Source organism: Sus scrofa, chromosome 13 (assembly GCF_054392235.1).
Source record: "Sus scrofa isolate SSC_HxYL_T2T_F1_AM1 chromosome 13, Sscrofa_HxYL_maternal_Yorkshire_Landrace_v2.0, whole genome shotgun sequence".
In the NCBI taxonomy this organism is placed as follows: Eukaryota; Metazoa; Chordata; class Mammalia; order Artiodactyla; family Suidae; genus Sus; species Sus scrofa.
Window position 1 is genome coordinate 161,244,869 of NC_139395.1, and position 23,303 is coordinate 161,268,171.

The 23,303-nt window shown below is 38.7% G+C and overlaps 1 protein-coding gene across 7 annotated transcripts in view; it reads left to right on the forward strand.

The window, feature by feature from the left end:
* The window catches only part of CFAP44 (cilia and flagella associated protein 44), a 139,999-nt gene that overhangs the window by 15,424 nt on the left and 101,272 nt on the right, over nucleotides 1-23,303 (forward strand). For 5 of the 7 annotated variants that reach the window (XR_014824806.1, XR_002337897.2, XR_014824807.1 and 2 more), the window contains exons 5-9: nucleotides 3,804-3,966; nucleotides 8,971-9,073; nucleotides 12,729-12,945; nucleotides 18,913-19,027; nucleotides 22,432-22,596. Coding sequence is in view for 4 of the 7 variants with exons in the window: in XM_021070360.2 (XP_020926019.2) it covers nucleotides 3,804-3,966; nucleotides 8,971-9,073; nucleotides 12,729-12,945; nucleotides 18,913-19,027; nucleotides 22,432-22,596 (763 nt within the window). In the remaining 3 variants the exon portion in view is untranslated. Of the gene's footprint in view, nucleotides 1-3,803; nucleotides 3,967-8,970; nucleotides 9,074-11,647; nucleotides 11,911-12,728; nucleotides 12,946-18,912; nucleotides 19,028-22,431; nucleotides 22,597-23,303 lie in introns of those variants that run through there. The other 2 variants (XM_021070363.2, XM_084991178.1) reach the window with 1 other exon arrangement.

Genomic DNA, 23,303 nt, shown 5'->3' on the forward strand with positions numbered 1-23,303 from the left:
CCTGCTGCATTATTTCCATGTGGAGAGGGGCTTGGGCATAGTCCTCTGAAGATGCTTTGTGGCTAATTTTGATTTGGCTGCTTTCTGCTGGCCCCTGACCCTGGGCTTTTGCTGGTTCAGGATAAAGGTATCTCTATATTAGAGACTTATGCCTATTTTGTAAATAATAGAGGCAGGGGGACCTTGACTTCCGATTCAGTGCATGAATCCTTTCTACTCATGCTGGATGAGTAGCTGCATAAGCTGTAAACTTTTCTTGAACACTTTCAAAACCAGGGCAATCACAAAGTAGCTTATCCCACTTTTGAATAACTTACATTATTAGGGAGCTCATCCAAAATCTCCCTCTCTGGAATGTCCTGCATTAGAATCAGTCCTACTTTCTAGAGATGAAACAAATATAAACTCTATTTCTTGTGAGAAGCTCTAAGAAGTCAGCTGTCATATACCCTCCTGTGTACACTTTTACTATTTATCTAGTTCAGTTTTAACATTTTGTGTCTTTTTGATTTGTGTCTTCTAAATCAATCGAGAAAGGTGTAATTTATAAAATATTGCCTAAACCACAGCATAAGTTATAAAAGACACTAAACAGAACTTAAGACAGTGTTTAAACAGACTTTAAAAAAAAAAAAATTTATGCCCACACTGTGGCATATGGTATTTCCCAGGCCAGAAATTGAATATGAGCCACAGCTGTGCAACCCCAGTTCCTTTAACCCCCTGTGCCGGTGGGGTGGGGTTCAAACCTGCATCTCTGCATTGACCTGAGCCACTGGAGTTGGATTCTGTGGCTCAGTGGGAACTCCTTAAACACCTTTTTGTTTTGTTTTGTTTTTTTGTGTGTTGTTTTTTAGGGCCACACTCACACTATATGGAAGTTCCCAGGCTAGGGGTCCAATAGAAGCTACAGCTGCCGGCCTACACCACAGCCACAGCAACACCAGACCTACATCTTAGCTCATGACAACACCAAATCTTTAACCCACTGAGTGAGGTTAGGAATCGAACCCACATCCTCATGGATACTAGTTGGCTTTGTTTCTGCTGAGCCACGATGAGAATTCCCTTTAAACATCATTTTTAAATGGAGTTCCTAGATGGCCATGGACAAACAGCGAAGGCCCTGGGCCTCTGATAGGAAGTTAAGCGGCCTGCCAGAAGAAAGGGTAAGATAGAAGAGAAGACGACTGAAGATATAACAGAACACATTTTATCATTTTCAGAGCTCTGCTTAGAGATTGCCTTGTCCTCTGCAGTTAAAAGGGAAAGATCAACCTCTAGTTAGGCCTTCATTCATTTATTCATTCATGCAACCTAATAGGCTCGAGACACTGTGGTCTGTATTCCAGGAAAGGGTGTGAGAAACAGTCTGCCCTCAAGCAGGCTATGAATTAGATGGAGGGTGTTTGGAAGTTCAGTCTCACCCATTCTGCATTTGAAAGGGACATTAGTCAAACTAACAGCAAGTAAGAGGGAGCTTCTCTCCAGAAATTAGAGCTGATGAGATTAGATAAACCATCACATTTCCATTCACTCCTGTCCTCCAGGTTAGTAAAGAGATAGTAGCCTATGCCTCTTCTCATAGTTAAGACATACTTCTAGTGCACTAAAGTAGTTCGCTGGTGTCTGAGAAAAGGGAAGAAAGGAGAGAAGGAAGGAGGGACAGTGAGAGCAGTCGTTGAGGAGGAGGAAAGAGGGTAGGCAAAGCTTCCTGCCCCGTACAGCCTCTGGAAAGGTAGGGGGCTATAGATTCTATTCTACTCTTTATTTGTAAAGTGGCCCCAGATATTTTCCATGAGGCCAGAAGAGCTTCATCTAGATTTTGCATCATATATTCATTTGCATTTCTATAAAGTTTCAATTTTAGGCATTTATGTCTTTAAACTTTCAAAAATTCTTTTTTTTTTTTTTAGGGCCACCCTTGTGGCATATGGAAGTTTACGGGCTAGGCCATAGCCACAGCAATACCAGATCTGAGACGTGTCTGCGACCTACACTGCGTTGCTCAAGGCAATGCCAGATCCTTAACCCACTGAGTCACAACAGGAACTCCCTAAAATTCCTTTTTCTTGTACAGATTAAATGCCCTGAAATGTTCTCTTTTTTCAGTTTAACCATTAGGCAATGAAATAGGTATAGTCATTTGCAGTTAGTTATAATTTGTATATCGTTCATAATTCAAATCACATTAATTAAATTTTTCTCTTCTATTTTACAGTCTACATATCCTTCTTATTAAAAGTTCGATATGATTTCTTTCTCTGAAAATACTTACTTACAAATAAAGAAATTCTCTAAAATCAGATAAAAAGAAAAGTGCTGAAGAAATAAAGATTTCTCCAATCATTCTTCAGTTTTTGTGTTCAGCAAGAATTCTTAATCTATTAAGATACACTGTAATATATTTCTTTGGAAAACTATGATTTTTTAAGAGATTGCTCTCGTTTAATTATTACATTTATATCTTGAGTTATATTAATTTGAAGTTGTAATAACAATGTACATTTAAAAGATGTTTTATAATTCAGTTTTTTAAACCTCTATTTTGAATTAATCCAGTTTTAGTCTATGGCATACATTCACGCACACACACAATCATCTACATAACCATACAGAGCAATGATCTCAGAAAGGAAATGTTAGCATATTTATTTTATCTACTTATATACTATATATTATATAGTCACTTTATATAATTTGTCATATGATTACATTTCAGTTATATTTATGTGAATTTATTATGGTAATCACTTTATCACTGGTACATTTGAATTTCACAAACACGTCAGGATTTTAAACATCTTGTCTTTCAGCATTAAGGAAGAGGCCTGCACCATCCTTTCACTGTGTTCAGTCAACAAACTGAACAGGCTTTGGGACAAAGCCAGACAGACTTTCTCCTACCTTATAATGTGACTTAGTTTTAGCAGAAGAGAGGAAAATGAAATTATTTAGGGGACAACTCTGTTCTCTATAGCACCCAAATTGAAAGTTTAACTTTATTTTTTATTGCAAACAAAATTAATGTGCTTTGAAGATTTTCCTAGGAAAATTAAAATATTGATCAGGGAGTTCCCCTCGTGGCTCAGGGGAAACGAATCCAACTAGGAAACTCAAGTTTGTGGGTTCGATCCCTGGCCTCGCTTAGTGGGTTAAGGCTCTGGCGTTGCCGTGAGCTGTGGTGTAGGTCGCAGTTGTGGCTCAGTCTGATGTGGCTGTGGCTGTGGCGTAGTCTGGTGGCTACAGCTCCAATTTGACCCCTAACCTGGGAACATCCATATGCTGTGCGGGTGCAGCCCTAAAAATAAATAAATAAATTAATTAATTAAAAAATATATATATGTACTAAATCAGAGTATGAGAACTTTCATCCAATTTAAGAACAAGATGGCATTAGTAAAGCATTAAAAAACTATGTTTCAGCATAAAATTCAGTCACTTTAACCCTGAATCTTTTTTTTTTATTGAAAAATTATTTATTTCACTCTACACATTAAACTAAAACAACATTGTAAGGTACCTATATTTCTAATTAATTAATTATTATTATTATTATTATTTTTATTTTATTTTCCCACTGTACAGCAAGGGGGTCAGGTTATCCTTACATGTATACATTACAATTACAGTTTTTCCCCCACCATTTCTTCTGTTGCAACATGAGTATCTAGACATAGTTCTCAATGCTATTCAGCGGGATCTCTGAGAATGTGTTTTAAAAATACATTCATTTCATTGCTTTTCCTGTCTCTAGGTTGGTTACTTTGCATCACTTCTTTTCCTTAGCAACTTTCCCTCAGACATTCCTTTGGTTATGACTGTAGAAAGCGGGCCAACCTACAACTTCTGGACAGCAATACCATGATGTACATAGCTGGGAACCAGCTGATCCTTCTGGATTTGAAAACCAAGGAACAGATGTACCTGCGAAGTAGCAGTGGCGGAGGCATTGGTGTCATTGGGGTATGCCTTTACTAACTTAGAAAAAAATTCATCTTTTTAGTACTGTTTTGTTTTTTAATTTTTTTAGTTTTATTGCACTAGCGTTGATTTATAATGTTGTGATAATTTCTGCTATACAACAAAGTAATTCAGATATACATATATGCATCCAAAGAATTCATTTTTGTGTTTGGTCTGTGGACCAGCCAGGTTGTGAGGAGCCAAAAGTACACACAGTCTTGTGGGGTCTGCTTGAGATGCACAGCACTCTTTATTCTAAGGCATTTTCAATTCAGTGGTGACAACCACTCACTGACATTATCTCCATGCAGTGTTACAATATTAATAATATTGTCATCTCATTTTGCAGACAAGGAAATTGGGACTAATAGAGGTGAGGTAATGTCTCCATAGTCATGCAGGTTTTTCACATTGAAAGTTATGTTGCTATTCTGCAAATATACCAAGATGAATAACATTAAAGAGAATTCACATAATAATTAGAGCTAAATGCCAGATAAGATGTAAGTATTGGAGTTCCCTGGTGGCTCAGCAGATTAAGGATCTGGCATTGTTACTACTATGGCGTGGGTTCTAACCCTGGCCCAGGAACTTCTGTATGCCGTGGCCAAAAAAAATACATAAATATACAAATATAGAGTTGAACATTAGGTGTTGAAGTATGGCTTGTTGGTTCAGTAGTTTCAAGCTGTCAACAAAAGGATCTGTGTGTGGTTTGGAGTCTGTCACATCCTCCCTCCTCAGGTGTCTGTCTCCATCAATCATCCTTCCTTCTTGTATCTTCAGCCTCTACTTCCTTAGGCATCCTCTGCATGAAAGCATATAAAATCAACTTGTTCTCACTTTAAAAGGCCCTCTCTAGCTACACATTCTCTTTACCCACTGACTTTTTTCTGCAACCTACACCACAACTCATGGCAATGCCGGATCTTCGACCCCTAGAGCAAGGCCAGGGATTTAGACTGCATTCTCATGGATGCTAGTCAGATTCGTTTCCACTGAGCCACAACAAGAACTCCACACCCATTGACCTTTGATCTTGCCTTTAAAGCCAAACTTCTGCTGTTTTTTTTCCCCATCATCTCATTAAGTTGACCAATGGACCACTTAGTAGCCAAGTCAGAGGAGTGCCTTTCTAAGTGGATCCTACCTTATCTGCCTAGATCAATGGTCCCATGATTGAGCTTTTCCCTTGGCTGTCTTTCTACTCTGTGCTATTTAAAATAGGCATCCCCAGATCTGCTCTCACGGTAGCAGACAGCCTGAGGGATGCCCTTTGGTGTCATTGGCCGCATGAGAGGGGCATCAGATTATGCTGTGAGAGAGAGTGAGCAAAAGAAGGAGAAATATGCAGGATTTGGGGCTCACACAAGCTGCAGTTTCATATGAGATGCTCAAGAGGGTTTCTAGGGAGATCTCAATCCAAATAGACAATTCCTGCTCTTGCCCTTCCTGCAAAGTGTGAGCAGACCAGACAGAACTTGTGCAGTGCCCACTTCCTCCCATTGCCGAGGCCAGGACTTTGGGCAGAGAGGCTGATATGGCTCCAACAGAGAGAATGGGCCAAGCTGGCAGGGAGCAGTGGGAAATGCTTTGATCAGATCAGATGGGGCCTGATAGGGCATTTAGGTTAGAAGTAGAGGGTGAGAGAGGAGGTTTTGTAGACTTGATTTGAAGAGAGAACCAGGAACTTGGCAATGGGAATGGAGAAGGTGAGGAAAATCTGAGAACCCCAAGTAGAACTTGGATTGGCTAAGGGTAGGGTGAGATGGAAGAGGGAAAGATAATCACATGTTTGTTTCTTTCTTGATCATCAATCTATAGATGGCACATGTACACAACAAAGTCTCTGTCCTCAGGGAGTTTGTTATAAAAAGAATGATTTCAGCAAGAATTTATTATATAATATTGTGTGTCTAACACTACACAGAACATGCAGGGTTTTAGATGAAGAAGGGTTCATGATCTCTATGAATTCAAAGAGTTTAAAATCCATCTAAAGAGACAAGATCCATATTAAAATCAAAATGCATATATCCACATACACAAGTATGTGCTATTTTGGCACCAGCTGTTGCAAATGTTTATGGACCCAATGTCAGGGTCATAGGCTCTGTGGAGGGAAGTTAGTCTCAGGGTCATCTCGAGGTACCTTGAGCCCTGAGGTCCACACCTCGTGCAGAGGACTGAGAAACATCTAACTCACGTATTTTTCTATCACTTCGTGGCCAACAATGGTTTTGAAATGTTTATTCTGTTTTGTGGTACAATGATTTGGTTTGAGGTCAGTAGTTAGGGATGTGAATGGTCAAGAATGCTAACCCTAAGCCTCAACCCCCCTGGACCCTGAGCACTGGTATGTCCATGGGGTTTTTCTCTGTGTGTGCTGGGGCTGCTGGTGCCCAGATAGACACAGGAGCCTTCCTCCACTGCCCATGCCACTTCATTTTTTCTGGGACAGTTATCCATTTATGAATGAGAAATTCTTTTGTTAGGCTATGAGAAACCCATGAGAAATGTGTTTGGGGGCATATAATCTATGTTCCAGAAAAGATAGTGTGAATCTCTGTGTTGAGTGTAAAGTGAATGACTGGCTAGTTCCAGTTTTTCACTAAAAATAAAGCACAACACCAAACTCAACACCACAGCCAGCTTTCTGATCTGAAAGAGGAGAAATTATTTTACTTACTATAGATAAGACCTAGATGGATAAAAGATTCACCTGTATTCCCACTCAGGTTTTCATGACCACAAATCCTACAGCATATTCCTTTGTAAATGAGGATCCAAGAAGAGTCAGTGCATTTCTCCCTATGTACTTGGGATCTACTATTTTTTAAATTAAATTTTATTTTTTTACTTTTTAAATTAAAGCATAGTTGATTTACAGTGTTGTACCAGTTTCTCCTGTATAGCAGAGTGACAGTCATATATGTATTTTCTTTCTTAAATTATCTTCCATCATGGTCTATCCCAAGAGATTGGATATAGTTCCCTGTGCTGTACAGTAGGACCTCATTGTCTACTCATTCTAAATGTAATAGTTTGCATCTACTAACCCCAAACTCCCAGTCCATCCCACTCCCTTCCCCCTTCTCCTTGGAAACCACAAGTCTGTTCTGTATGTCTGTGAGTCATTTCTGTTTAGGGGATCTACTACTTTTTAGTTCCATTTTCTTCTCGGCTCCAACACCTGACTTGAATCCTCTCTCACACTTAGCAGCTGTGTAACTTCAAGCAAGGTACTTAACCTCTCTGTGCTTCAGTTTCCTTATCAATAAGATGGGAATGAAAACGATATCCAAGATCACAAAATTGATGTGACATTAAAGAATTAATTCATATAAAACTTAGTGTCTCGTACATAGCATTCAACAAAGGCTGTCTGTATTCAGCATTATCATTATCTCCCTACATTTCCATCCTGTAATCCAAGCTTTGTTTAAAGCTAAAGTGATGGGTATTTACTTGAATGGAAGAATAAAAAAGGCAACTTGCCAGTAGAAATACAGCTTATTATGGGTCTTAGGGCCCCACGTGTTGGGAAGAAAAAGAGCTACAGCATTACCTTGGATATCAGGATTTCCAGTGTAATCTCTATCCCAGAATACTCCCTTAGGTATATAACCAGGAGATGCAAAATAGGAACTGAAAATAGAATTTTATAAAGTACAATATATGTTTTAAATAGTTTATTCTTATAACAGCCTATCATTATTTTTTTTATTATTATTATTTTTTAATGGCCACACCTGAGGCATATGGAATTCCCAGGCCAGGGATTGTATCCAAGCCACAGCTGCGGCCACACCAGCTCTTTTAACCCACAGCACTGGGCTAGGGATTGAACTTGTACCTCCAAGGTGACCCAAGCCACTGTGGTCAGATTTTTAACCCTCTGCACCACAGCGGGAACTCCAGCCTATCTTTATTTTTAGTTTTTGGCTACCTATTTACTCTTCCTGCATTTCGGGTTACCAGTGAACAAAAATACCTGGAATGAACATATGATTCCATTCAATTTATATGGCTATAATTTGAAATACTGACATAAATAGTTTATTCAGGGCATGTTTACTGTATTTTTCTCTGCATCTGTGTGTGTCTTTTACACTTCTAGTAGTTCCTATGTTTCTGGTGGGTTTGTCCAAGGTGAAATTTTAAAAATTGTGATATACAACCTGCTCTGGAAACATGATGTTTTTCTCTTCAAAAATGTAGATTGATTTAGTTTATATGCAGGGCAAACAATTCATCTTACTTAGTTGCTTTTTTTATTTTTTTTTGTCTTTTTGCTACTTCTTTGGGCCGCTCCTGCGGCATATGGAGGTTCCCAGGCTAGGGGTCGAATCGGAGCTGTAGCCACCGGCTTATGCCAGAGCCACAGCAATGCGGGATCCGAGCCGAGTCTGCAACCTACACCACAGCTCACGGCAACGCCGGATCGTTAACCCACTGAGCAAGGTCAGGGACCGAACCCGAAACCTCATGGTTCCTAGTCGGATTCGTTAACCACTGCGCCACGACGGGAACTCCCCTTAGTTGTTTTTAAAGAGTGGTCCCCAGATTCAGCAGCATCAGCATCATTTGGGAAATTGTTAGAAATGTGAAGGCAGATTCTCAGGTCCCAGCCCCAAAGCAATGAATCAGAAACTCCAGGGTTAAGGCTTGAAGTCTGTGCTTTCATAAGCCCTCCCTGTGACTCTGATGCCTGTTAAGGATTGAGAACCCCTGTTCTAGTGCTTCTGATAGCAATTGTAAAAACTGTAGAGTCAGACATGTCTCCATTAATGAAAGGAAAACTTAAATGAGTATTCTACTAATTTTCAGTTTAAATTGTATCCATTTTCAAGTATTTATCTGATGCCCAATTTTGAGTTTCCATTGGAGTGGATCCTAGTAAACAGATTATAAAGTTAACAGATGCTAAATACTGTATTAGTAGAACTATTTATGTGAAAAATCTCCCTTTTAATGCTTTAGTGAGATTTTTATCTTTTATAGGTTCACCCCTATAAAACTTACTTCACAGTAGCAGAAAAAGGAGTTTTCCCAAAGATTATCATTTATGAATATCCTTCTTTGAGGCCCTACAGAATCCTTCAAGGTGAGTCCAGTGGAATCTTTAAAATAGCCCATGTTTAAGGTCAAAACATTCTGAAGAGGATGTAACATTATTGTAGCAGTACACGATCCTCCAGAAAAACAGAACTGTGGGAGACAGAAGAGAGATTTATTTAACGGAATTGGCTTATGAAATTGTGGGGGGCTGGCAAGTCTGAAGTTTGTAGGGCAAGTTAACACGCTGGAAATTCTTGGGCGGGAATTGATTTTATGTCTTTAGGCAGAATTTCTTTTTCCTCAGGGAAACCTTTGCTCTAAGTGCTTTCAACTGATGGGATGAGGCTCACTCAGGTTATCCAGATAATCTCCTTTACTTAAAGTCCACTGATTATAGATGTTGATCACATCCACACATTACCCTTGCAGCAACATTTAGATTAGTGTTGAATCAAATAACTGGGTACTATAGCCCAACTGAATTGACACATAAAGTTACCATCACAATCATCTTACAAATCATTTTTCCATATCATTAATTTCAGTAGTCAATTTTTAAAAAAGGTTTTATTTTTCAGAGCAGTTTTAGGTTTACAATAAAATTGAGAGGAAGGTTCAGAGATCTCCCATATACTTTCTCCCCTCAGCCATGCATAGCCTCCTCATTATCAACATCACTCATCAGAATGGCACATTTTTTACTAAGGATGAGCCGTCATTAAGAGATAATAATCACTCAAAGCCCATTGTTCTCCTTAGGGATCACTTTTGGTGTTCAGTATTCATTTGGACAAGTGTATAATCACATATATCCATTATTATAATATCACTCAGAGTGTTTTCACTGTCCTAAGTATTGTTTGTGCTCTGCTGATGCATAATTGCCCCACCCCCACGGGTAACTACTGATCTTTTCATTGTCTTCATTTGCCTTTTCCAAAATGTCATGTAGTTGGAATTATACAGTATGTAGCCTTTTCAGATTGATGTCTTTCACTTAGTAATATGCATTTAAGTTTCCTCCATGTCTTTTAATGGCTTGATAACTCATTTCTTTTTAGTGCTGAATAATAAATATTCCATTGTCTAGGTTACTACATTTTATGTATTCATTCATCTATTAAGGGGCATTTTAGTTGCTGTCATTCATTTCACTTACATATAGTTGCTGTCATTAATTTCATATATATAAACATATGTATACACACACATAAGTGTACATAATTAAATACATCATTGCTTTTATTTTGAACACTCTTATCTGTTACATCAATCAAGAATAAGGAAAATAAAAATTTTAATTTTACCTTCATTTACTCTTTTGATGCTCCTCCTTTCTTTATGTAGATCCAAGTTTCTGACCTATGTTAGTTTCCTTCTCTCTAAAGAACTTCTTTTAACATTTCCTACAAGGCAAGTCTCCTGGCAACAGATTCCCTCAGTGTTCATTGGTGTGAGAAAGCCTGTACCTATCACTTTTGAAGAATAATTTTGTAAGGTGGAGAATTCTAGGTTGGTGGGTTTTTTTTTTTTTTTTTTTCTTTCAACACTTTATTTCACTCTACACTTTGTTCTTGCATGGTGTCTGAGAAGTCAGATGTAATTCTTTGTCCTTTGATAAGGAAGATTTCCCATCCCCCGACTTTTTTTTCCCCAATATTTTCCCTTTATCTTTCATTTTCTTTAGTCTTTTTGAGCATTTATCCTGGTTTGTGGTTTCTGAGCTTGCTAAATCTGCAGTCTGGTGACTGATGTTAGTTTGGGGGAAATCTCAGTCATTATTTTAAATATTTATGTTCCTACCTCTCTTCTCTTTGCAGTATTCCCTGCACACATACATTACACCTTTTGTAGTTGTCCCACAGTCTTTGAATATTCTATTCTGTTTTTAATGTCTTTACTCTCTTGCTTTTTGGTTTTTGAAGATTCTATTGTGACTTCCTTTAGCCAAGAGATTTTTTCCTCAGCTGTGTCCAATCTACTAATAAGCCCATCAAAAATATTCATTCCTGTTACAGTGGTTTTTAGTTTTTAATCTCTAGCACTTCTTTTTGGTTCTTTCTTAGGATTTCCATCTCTCTGCTGACATTGCTCATATGTCCTTGCATCTTGTCTACTTTATCTGTTGGAGCCTTTAGTATGTTAATTATAGTCATTTTAAATTCTCAATCTGGAAATTCCAACATCTACGCCATGTCTGGTTGTGATGCATGCTTTATCTCTTCAAACAGTCTGTTTTGCTTTTTGAGATGCCTTGTAAATTTTTCTTGATAGCCAGACAGGAGTACTGGGTAAAAAGAACTGCTATAAATAAGCCTTTAGTAACCTGGTGGTGAGGTGGGGGGAATGGGCAGAAGAGGAAGCATTTTTCAGTCCTGTGATTAGGTCCCAATTTTCTAGTGAGCCTGTGCCTCTCCACTGTGAACTGCACAAATATTGCTCAGCATTTTCCTGCCCTTTAGGTGGGAGAGGATGGCTAGTGTGGGCTGGAGTTAGATGATCCTCCCCCCTCCCCCCGCCTGCCCCAGCTCGGATAACACCCCAGCTGGTCAGGCTGTGGTAAATTAGTTTCCCCTGAGGGCAGCCTTGTTAAAAAGAACCAAGTGCTCCTGGGTATTTCAAGATGGTTCCTTTTTCCCTCCCTCTACTGGAAGCCTGGGGGGATTTTTCTAGATATTTTTACTGTAGGAATCTGGCCAAGCTCCTTGTGAAGGAAAATCTCACAGTATTGTTGGGTCACTTTATGACTGGATCTCCCTGGAGTTTTTAATTCTCAGACTTGTCCACACTGAACCCCCAGCAGTTTGTCAAGAGTTCAGGTTTTACTGCCCCAGCAGTGGTTCCTTGAGCTTTAGCTGTTTCTACCTGGAAGTGTCTGCTCTGGTGAGTTGCAAATCCCTGTATTCACCCTTTGGTCTCTCTAGTCTTGGGCGGCAGCAGTTTGCCTTATATCCTCCCCTCTCTTAAAGATCCAAGAAGAACCGTTGATTTTTCAGTCTGTTCAGCTTTTTACTTATTTGAAATGGTGACTTGTAAGCTCTTCACATACGTAACTGGCAACCTGATGTTATCCATTTTTAGTTTGTGAAATTTTCAGTGGCAAATTTTCTTTTCTTTTTTTCTTTTTTGTCTTTTTATGGCCACTCCTGCAGCATATGGCAGTTCCCAGGCTAGGGGTCAAATTGGAGCTGTAGCTGCTGGCCTACACTACAGCTACTGCAATGCAGGATCTGAGCCACATCTACAACCTTCACCACAGTTCACAGCAAAGGCCGGATCCTTAACCAACTGAGCGAGGAGGCCAGAGGTCAAAACTGCATCCTGATGGATGCTAGTCAAGTTTCATGTCTGCTGAGCCACGATAGGAACTCCTCAGTGGCAAATTTTAAATTACTGATTTCTTTCTGCTCCCTAACATTTTTTATGTCCTTGCTTCCCTACTTCATGAAATGAATATGTTCTCAAAGTGTTTTTCTCATGCAAAATGTAAGATTTTTTCACCCTCTCCCCTCATATCCTAAAGCCAAGGGTGATGAATGATCTTGGAATTGTTTCTTTAGGTGATTCTTGGCATTCTTCCATCAAAGCACATCACCAAGGGTTCTCTCTCTCTCCCTCCCTTTTTTAAAAAATATACTTTTGAAAATTAAAGAAATGCTGCTCCTGTTCAATAACTCTGATTCAACCTTTCATCATTTCAGATGGGACTGAGTTGGCCTATGCTTACGTGGACTTTAACTACAATGGTACCTTGCTGGCCTCTGTTGGTAGCAGCCCTGATCACACACTGACCATCTGGAATTGGAAAGAAGAGCAGCCCCTCCTGAGGACAAAAGCTTTTTCCCAGGAAGTCTTTAAGGTTACTTTCAATCCTGAAGATGACGAGCAGCTTACTACATCAGGATCAGGCCACATCAAGTAGGTTGTGCGACTGATACAGGTGCTAGTCCTTTATCCTAAGATCTTTGCTAAGAGGATCAGCCAGCTGGAGACATTTTTGTGGCTGTGGTTAACATTAGGATGATAGTTATTTATTTTTTCATTTTTTTACTTTTTCTAAATAATGATTTTTATTTTTTTCCATTATAGCTAATTTATAGTGTTCTGTCAATTTTCTACTGCACAGCAAGGTGACCCAGTCACATGTACATGTATACATTCTTTTTTCTCACATTATCATGCTCCATCACAAGTGACCAGACATAGTTCCCAGTGCTATACAGCAGGATCCCATTGCTTATCCATTCCAAAGGCAATAGTTTACATCTATTAGCCCCAAATTCCCAGTCCCTCCCATTCCCTCCCCCTCCCTCTTGGCAACCACAAGTCTGTTCTCCATGTCCATGATTTTCTTTTCTGTGTAAAGGTTCATTTGTGCCATGTATTAGATTCCAGATATAAGTGAAATCATATGGTATTTGTCTTTTTTCTTTCTGACTTCACTTAGTATGAGAGTCTCTAGTTCCATCCATGTTGCTGCAAATGGCATTATTTTTTCGTTTTTATGGCTGAGTAGTATTCCATTGTGTATATATACCACATCTTCCTAATCCAGTCGTCTGTTGATGCACATTTGGGTTGTCTCCATGTCTTGGCTATTGTGGATATAGCTGCAATGAACATGTGGGTGCATATGTCATTTTCAAGGAAAGTTTTGTCTGGACATAAGCCCAAGAGTGTGATTGCTGGGTTATATGGTAGGTCTATATATGGTTTTCTAAGGTACCTCCATACTGTTCTCCATAGTGGTTGTACCAATTTACATTCCCACCAACAGTGTAGCAAGGTTCCCTTTTCTCCACACCCCCTCCAGCATTTGTTATTTGTGGACTTAAAATGATGGCCATCCTGACTGGTGTGAAGTGGTACCTCGTAGTAGTTTTGATTATTTCTCTAATAATCAGGGATGTTGAGCATTTTTTCATGTGCCTGTTGGCCATCAGTATATCTTCTTTGGAGAACCGTCTATTCAGGTCTTTGGCCCATTTTTCCATTGGGTTGTTGGCTTTTTGGCTGTTGAGTTGTATAAGTTGTTTGTATGAGTTGTATAAGTTGTTTGTGTATTTTAGAGATTAAACCCTTGTCAGTTGCATCAGTTGAAATGATTTTCTCCCATTATGTAGGCTGACATTTTGTTTTTTATGGTTTCCTTTGCTGTGCAAAAGCTTGTCAGTTTGTTTAGGTCCCATGGGTTTATTTTTGCTTTTATTTCTGTTGCTTTGGGAGACTGACCTGAGAAAACATTTGTAAGGTTGATGTCAGAGAATGTTTTGCCTATGTTCTCTTTTAGGAGTTTGATGGTGTCTTGTCTTACGTTTAAGTCTTTAAAGCCATTTTGAGTTTATTTTTGTGCGTGGTGTGAGGCTGTGTTCCAGTTTCACTGATTTACACGTGGCTGCCCAGGTTTCCCAGCACCATTTGCTGAAAAGACTGTCTTTTTCCCATTTTATATCCTTGCCTCCTTTGTTGAAGATTAATTGACCATAGGTGTCTGGGTTTATTTCTGGGTTCTCTATTCTGTCCCATTGGTCTGTCTGTCCGTTTTGGTACGAGAATCACACTGTCTTGATGACTGTGGCTTTGTAATATTGCCTGAAGTCTGGGAGAGTTCTGCCTCCTGCTTGGTTTTTGTTCCTCAGGATTGCTTTGGCAATTCTGGGTCTTCTGTGGTTCCATATAAATGTTTGGATGGTTTGTTCTAGTTCTGTGAAAAATGTCATGGGTAATTTGATAAGGATTGCATTGAATCTGTAGATTGCTTTGGGTAGTATGGCCATTTTTGCAGTATTAATTTTTCCAACCCAGGAGCATAGAGTATCTTTCCATTTCTGTACATCTTCTTTACTTTCCTTGATTAGTGTGTTATAGTTCTGAGCATGTAAGTCTTTCACCTCCTTGGTCAGGTGTATTCCCAGGTATTTGATTTTTGGGGGTGCAATTTTAAAAGGTGTTGTGTTTTTGTATTCCTTTTCTAATATTTCACTGTTGGCATACAGGAATGCGACTCATTTCTGTGTGTTAGTCTTATATCCCGCTATTTTGCTGAATTTGTTGATCAGTCCGAGGAGTTTTTGGGTTGTGTCCTTAGGGTTTTCTGTATGTAGTATCATCTGTATGTAGTATCATGTCATCTGCATACAGTGACAATGTCACCTCTTCTCTTCCAGTTAGGATACATTGTATTTCTTTTGTTTGTCAGACTGCTGTGGCTAGGACTTCCAATACCATGTTGAATAACAGTGGTGAGAGTGGGCATCCTTGTCTTGTTCCAGATTTTAGTGGAAAGGCTTTCGGCTTTTCTCTATTGAGTATCAAAACGTTGGCTGTAGGTTTGTCATAAATGGCTTTTATTATGAAGTTATGTTCCCTCTATACCTACTTCGGTAAGAGTTTTTATCATGAATGGATGTTGGACTTCGTCAAATGCTTTTTCTGCATCTATTGAGACGATCGTGTGGTTTTTGACTTTTCTTTTGGTAATGTGGTGTATGATGTTGATTGATTTTCATATGTTGAACCATGCTTGTGAACCTGGGATGAATCCCACCTGGTTGTGGTGTATGGTCTTTTTTATATGTTGTTGGATTCAGTTGGCTAAAATTTTGTTGAAAAGTTTTGGTACCTTTGTCTGATTTTGGTATTAGGGTGATGGTGACATCATAGAATGTCTTTGGGAGTGTTCCTTCTTCAACCTTTTGGAAAAGTTTAAGGAGGATGCGTATAAGTTCCTCTTTGTATATTTGGTAGAATTCAACATGTGAAGCCATCTGGTCCTGGACTTTTGTTTGTAGGGAGTATTTTTATTATATATTCAATTTCATTTCTAGTGATTGGTCTGTTCAGTTTATCTCTTTCTTCTTGATTTCTTCTTTGGCATGCTGTAAGTGTCTAGAAAGTTGTCCATTTCTTCTAGGTTGTCAGATTTGTTGGTATACAATTGTTCATGGTATTCTCTTATGGTTTTTGGTATTTCTTCTGTATCCATTGTGGGTTCTTCTTTTTCATTTCTTATTTTGTTTATTTGGGTTTTTTCTCTCCTCTTCTTGGTGAGTCTGGCCAGAGGTTTGCCAATTTTGTTTACCTTTTCAAAGAACCAGCTCTTGGTTTTATTGCTTTTTTTTCTATTGTTTTTTGGATATCTGTTTTATTGATTTCTTCTCTCATCTTTATGATTTCCTTCCTTCTGCTGACTTTAGGTTTTGTTTTTCTAATTCATTTAGGTGGTGGGTTAATTTGTCGATTTGAGATTTTTCTTCTTCTTTGAGGAAGGCCTATATTGCTATGAATTTCTCTCTGAGCACTGCTTTTGCAGCATTCTGTAGATTTTGAGGGGTTGTGTCTTCATTATTATTTGTCTCTAGGTTTTTTTTTTAATTTCCTTCATTATTTCCTCATTGACCCATTTGTTTTTTTAGTAGCATGTTGTTTAGTCTCCATGTAGTCATTTTTTTTCTCATTTCTTTTCCTGTGGTTGATTTCCACTTTCATGTCATTGTGGTCAGAGAAGATACTTGAAATAATTTCTATACTCTTAAATTTGTTGAGGTTAACTTTGTGCCCCAGTATGTGATTGATCCTTGAGAATGTTCCATGTGCCCTTGAGAAGAAGTATATATTGTGTATTCTGATTTTTTTTGGATGTAATGTCCTGAAAGTGTCAATTAAGTCTAATTTTTCTATTGTGTCATTTAGGATCTCTGTTTCCTTATTGATTTTCTGTGTAGAGGATCTGTCCATTGATGTGAGTGGGGTGTTAGTCTCCTACTATTATTGTATTCCCATCAATTTCTCATTAGGATGATTTTTAAATGTTTAATTTTCAAAACTAACTCTCGTGCAGCTTTTCTGATTAAATATGGGGATTTTATTACTGAAGAAAGCATAGATAAAAGCAAGGCTTATGCATTTAGTCTGCTGCCTCCTTTTAGACTTCACTTCCTAAGAGTTTGGATGTCTTACTAACACGGTGGGCTGTGTCCAAGTTCATAGTGAGCTTTCAGATCTGCTGTTAAATGTGTCATAGCAATATTGTATGATGGATGAGTCATCTCGATGTCTTTAAACTTAATTCTTCATTTGTAAAGTGAGAATTATAACAGAATCATTCCTGATGCAGAACCTGCAGTCCTAAATGGTAGCAGGGGCTACTCTTGATCCCAAGTTTTTGGGTCTTTTTCGCTGTATCCTGGTCTGTGTTCAGGAAGCAATGATCTTGTCCATTTATTTATTTATTTTTAGGGCTGTACCTGCGGCATATGGAAGTTTCCAGGCTAGGGGTCAAATTGGAGCTGTAGCTGCTGCCAACCACAGTCATAGCACTGTCAGATCTGAGCAACTTCTGCAGCCTACACCACAGCTCACAGCAATGCCAGAACCTAACCCACTGAGCAATGCCAAGGATTGAACCTGTGTCCTCATGGATACTAGTCAAATTCATTTCCACTGAGCTATGACGTGAACTCCTTGTCCTTTATTTAACAGCCTTCCAGCTCTCCTCTTGAACTGCCTATAACTTGATTCCTAGTGTCTCTTTATGAGAGAAAGACATTTTTATTTATCCTAAATTCCTTTTATACCAATTAAAACCTGGTCCTTTTGAAATATAGAATAATTGAATAGATTTTTAAATGAATCTTGGGGAAATTTTCAACTAATTCTGCTAGCTATAGTTTAAAAAAATTCTAATTCCTTATGTTTTCTCATTGTTTAGTAAAATGCCTATTTTCTATACACTATATCTTAGGGGAAAGATAGACCTTGAACAAGTTCATGTGTGATGTGCTATGAAAGAAACACAGGGGATGAAAACATATGCTCAGGGGAACCTACCATAACCTTGGAGAAGGGTGTTGGTTTTTTAGGCTCTTGGCTTCATATTATTGGTTTGTTGATACTGTTCATTATCTATTTTACATATAGTTAGTAGGCCAAATTCTTTTTCCTAGGTAGTTATCTTCATTCTGACTATTCATTTGTTTAGAGTATTAATAAGAATATATTGGTAGTTAATGTTTATTGATTGCTTTTATGTCCTAGGTGTTGTTTTAATTTTTAGCAATTTTACACATTTGGTCCTACAAATATTCTCATTCTATGCAGGGGGGAATATGATCAAGAAAATCACTCAAAGTTTCATAGCAAGTAAATTAGAACGGGGGGGAAAACTTTGATGTTCTCTAAAGTTGTACTATGCAGTAGAACCTTCTGCCAGGGTGGGAGTGTTCTGTGCTGGCCAGTCTAGTAGACACAAGTCACATGTAGCTGTTGAATACTTGACACTGGCTGGTCTGAATGAAACACTGATCTTTAAATTTTATTTTTATTAATTAAATCTAATTTAATATAAATTAAAATAGTCAAATGTGTGGCTATTGCATAGGACAACGCAACCATAAAATATAAGATCTAGGTGTTCCCTTTGTGGCTAAGAGGTAACAAACACAACTGCTATCCAGGAGAACTCAGGTTCAATCCCTGGCCTCGCTCAATAGGTTAACAATCTGGTGTTTCCATGAGCCATGGTGTAGGTTGCTGACATGGCTTCAATCCCACATTGCTGCTGTGGCATGGGCTAGCAGCTATAGCTCCAATTCGACCCCTAGCCTGGAAACTTCCATATTGCTGCAAGTTTGGTCCTAAAAAGCAAAAAATAAAAAATAAAAAAGATCTACGAAGACAGGGCATATTTTCTTTTTGGTCTGTTTTGCTCAATGCTAAATTCATATTGCCTAGAATGTTGCCTGACAGGTAGTTGATACTTAATATATATTAACTGAATGAATGAATCAAAGTAACATATGACTATGAAATATGTAAATGTTTGAGTGAAATTGAAATTAAAATAAAACTTCTTTGAGTTATATTCAGTCTGTTTTCTGTTTATAGGTTCTGGGAAATGGCTCTAACATTCACTGGTCTCAAGCTTCAAGGTTCTTTGGGTCGGTTTGGCAAAACAGCCACTACTGATATAGAAGGTTACATGGAGCTCCCAGATGGGAAGGTGAGTACAGCCACTATGCTTCAATAACGAGATTATGTTTTAAAGCGACATACATATATGAGAGCACATTATAGAGTCTAAAACGCAATTGCCAGTACTGGCAATAACAAATACAATAATTGTAAATGTAGTAAGCATTTAATTCTATCTTTCTGATTATCAATTTTAATTCTGTAAAACTGTCATAATCCACATATACATACATTTTTACTGAGTAGTGTACACACATATCAAGTAGGCAAGTATTTTCATATAATAACATAGTGGCATACTTATCACTTTTAATGATGTCATGGAATTGCATGTTTATCTTCCTCTCTTCTTTGCCATGATGTTCCAAAAGGTACTACTGGGTCAAAGGTTATGTACAGTCTTGCGGCTTTTGTTTTCGTCATATTGTTATTCAGGAAGATAGAGCCACTTTATAGTGACATCTGCAACACTGCAGTTTTATCTGTTGGTTTATTCTTTAATATTAATTTCTTCTCTTCTATATAAAATTTATAGACATATTGCCTATAGGATCAGTTCTCCATTAATATTGTATTTGGCTTCCTATTAGGAGGAGTTCCATAGTATTATTTGTGAGCATCTCAGTTGTAAGTAACTAAAGCCACCAAAAGTCCAAGTAAATGCTAGAAAATAAATATTTCTCTGAGGAACTAAATGGTCTAGTCATTGCCTAGTGGGATATTCTCAATTTGAAATCATGGTGTATGGGAGGAAATAAAAAGTCTTGGACGCTGGCTAAATTACGTATCCAGACAGAAAAGATGACCACAAATCATTCTAGCTTCAAATTTTGAATTCTTTGAGAATTAAGCCAAAATAAAGATAATTAAAAACACAGCATGAGACATATCCTTAAAATGTTAAATAGTTGAGTTTGTGGAGTTCCCATCGTGGCTCAGTGGTTAGTGAATCCAACTAGGAGCCATGAGGTTTGGGCTTTGATCCCTGGCCTTGCTCAATGGGTTAAGGATCTCGAGTTGCCGTGAGCTATGGTGTAGGTCACAGACGCGGCTCAGATCCCGCGTTGCTGTGGCTCTGGTGTAGCTGTGGCTACAGCTCTGATTAGACCCCTAGCCGGGGAACCTCCATATGCCATTTCTAGGGCGCGGCCCTAGAAATGGCAAAAAAAGACCAAAAAAAAAAAAAAAAAGTTTAGTTGAGTTTGTGTAGATGTAGGGGAGAAAGGAAGCCATTTTAAATGAGAGATCCAAAAAGCAAGTGTAAATAGCATATATTTTTAGAGAATTCATTGGAATTAAGCTTTCATGTTGGGAAAGAGTGAGAAATTAGATTGAGAAGTATGGTTGGGTCCCAGTGTAGCAGGACCTGAACAGCCAGGCGGAGCTACTAGGCATTGGAAGGGCAGAGCTGTGAGTGAAAGATGGTATAGATTAATTTAGTCATAGAATGCCAAACAAATTAGAATCAGGGAAATCTGGAGTCAAGGAAATGAACTCAGAAGGAAACTGTTGCTTTAATCTAAGGAGAAGTGATGAGGGCCTCAACTTTTCTCAGGACAAATGGAAAAGGAAAGCCAGACATGAGTGACAGAAAGGAATGCTTATAGGCTTTGGTGACTTTTGGTGGCTTTAGTTACTGGGCAGACAAAAAAAAAAAAAAAACAGTCTAAATAAAGAAAAGTGGTCTGAGGCTTAATAACAGGTAAAATTGGTGGAATAGATAACAATAGGTAGACTGAAGAAGCAGAAAAGATTGAGTAAGGTCATAAATTAATCTGGGTGGGAGGGAAATGGGGCTGAGAGTCCTAGAGAAGCAGGTAAAGAGTAGATCAGGAGTTCCTACTGTGGCTCAGCAGGTTAAGAACCTGACTAGTATCCAGGAGGATGCAGGTTTGATCCCTGGCCTCGAAGTTGGTTAAAGATCTGGTGTGGCCAAGAGCTGCGGCGTAGGTCGCAGATGTGGCTCAGATCCAGTGCGGCTGTGTCCATGGCGTAGGCCTGCAACTGCAGCTCCAATTCAACACTTAGCCTGGGAACTTCAATAAAGAGAAAAAAAAAAATGAATTAGATGAGAGTTCCCCAAAGGGCATTTCATGAAACATTTTTCTGCACAGAAGCTGAGAGAAAATGTCTTTCCTGGTCAGATTCCTTTGTGTCTAGGAGTTTCTCATGGTGATTCTCAGTGAACACTTCTGTATTTAATCTTCCAAGGGACTGTAGAGGGAATATATGTGTTTGACTTTGTTTATCCCAGCCTATGTCTTCTGAGGCAGTGCGAGTTGGAATGCGAGAATTGGAGCCACAATGCTTTGGTTAGAACCCTGACCCCTCTGGGTAATTTTGGGTAAGGTACTTAAGTGTTCTGTGCTTCAGTTTTTTTCTTTGTTAAGATGAGAATAATAATAGTCAAGGCTTCCATTGGCCCATATGGCTTCTTTGTGTGAATGAGAAAAACTATTTTCTTCTGGGAAAATAAAGTGCCCAACCTCACAACTGCACATAGTATCCTTGATAAATGTACCCAGTTCATATGGCTTTCAAGATTAAATAACTTTATGTAGGAAAGTGCTCAAGCAGTGCTTGGCAGGAGTCAATACTCAATTAGTATTACTAGTAATACTAGTTAAACATCTTTAAGAACTAGTGTCAGGTGGTAGTACTTTGGGAAGTGTTAGATTAAATGGATTAATGTGAGGTGATTCCAGATGATTATTCACATTTGAGGGTGGATCCTGTTCTGCTGTAATTTGCTAAGTTCAGTAATGGCCTCACAGCTTATCAAACATAACATTTGATGTTATCACTCTTAAAAAGTGGACTCTCATCTATGAAGATCTTTAAAGATGTCTTTAAAATTTGAGCCAACAATTTCACTCCTGGGTTATGTCCCTAAGGGATGTTACAAAGAAATCTCTTCCCATTATGGCTCAGTGGATTACGAACCTGACTAATATCCATGAGGATGCAGGTTTGATCCCAGGCCTTGCTCAGTGGGTTAAGGATCAGGTGTTGCCATGAGTTGTGTTGTAGATGTGGCTTGGATCTGTGGTGTAGGCCAGCAGCTGCAGCTCTGATTCGGTCCCTAACCTGGGAATTTCTATATGCTGTGAATGCAGCCCTAAAAAGAGAGAAAAAAGGGAGGTGTACAAAGAAATATAGATATAAATATATTTGAAAAATTAACCAGCAACATATGGCCTAATCACAATGATTTTAAAACTCTGCATAATATTTGGTGCAAGTACAATATGGTTAGTGGTTGTTTCTGGGATAGTAAGTGTTCATTGCTGTATTTTTCTTTTGCTGTATTTAAAATTCTTTTACTTTCATAATAAGGAAAAACTTTAATAATAATCCTCACCTGCTCTTTGAGGCATATATACACGTCCGTCTGTCTTAATGCACAGTCCTTCCTTTCTGCACACCTGCCAGGTGCTCTCAGGGTCAGAATGGGGCAACATGCTGCTTTGGGAAGGTGGCCACATCAAAGTTGAGCTGTGTCGAGCTGCAGCCAAGCCCTGTCATCAGGGTCCCATTAACCAGATCATGCTGGACGAGGGGGAAGTCATCACTGTCGGGTCAGATGGATGCGTTAGGGTAAGTTTTCTTTACACTTTAGCCCCACATCAAAACATTGCAGATAACTCTATGGGTTTCATCAGGTTTTTACTTCTCACAAAGGTCTCTTAACAAAGGAGATCAGTGGTCATTTACTCCCAGGGTCAACTTATTTTAAATCATGCTTCTCTTGTGGTCAGTATTTAAATTCTAGTCAAAATTCATTAACAGCATCTTAGCCCTGAAATTTTCTGAGGGGACATTTTGTTATTTGGAGTCTGTGATTGAACCAGTAGTTTCAGAAAATGGATACTCATGTTAACACAATATCGACAGCAGACGCCGAAGTCCTTCCAAAATGCCTGGTATGAATGGGTCGTTTTCTAGCAACAACAATGCTAACATCTGTTAGTTATTATTGTTATTATTATTACTTTTTACTGAGTTTATCAATTAAAAATACAAAGGTGAGCAATAGGGTTTTCCTGTGGAAGCTCCCTGCCCATGGCTCCATATACTAGTGGACTTGCTTGTCCTCACCTGTGGACACTGTCCTGCTCATAATGTGGGCTAAGCTGGGACATGGCTCTAGCACCTCCATCCTTCTGGCTGATGTCACACCTCTTCCCCACCCACCTGTGCATATGTATGCTGCTATTGATGTCAAACCTGGAGACTTTTGCTTTGTGTTGTGGTCACCTCCATACATATTTTTACTGGGGCCTTTCATAAGGAAGTATTCCTGG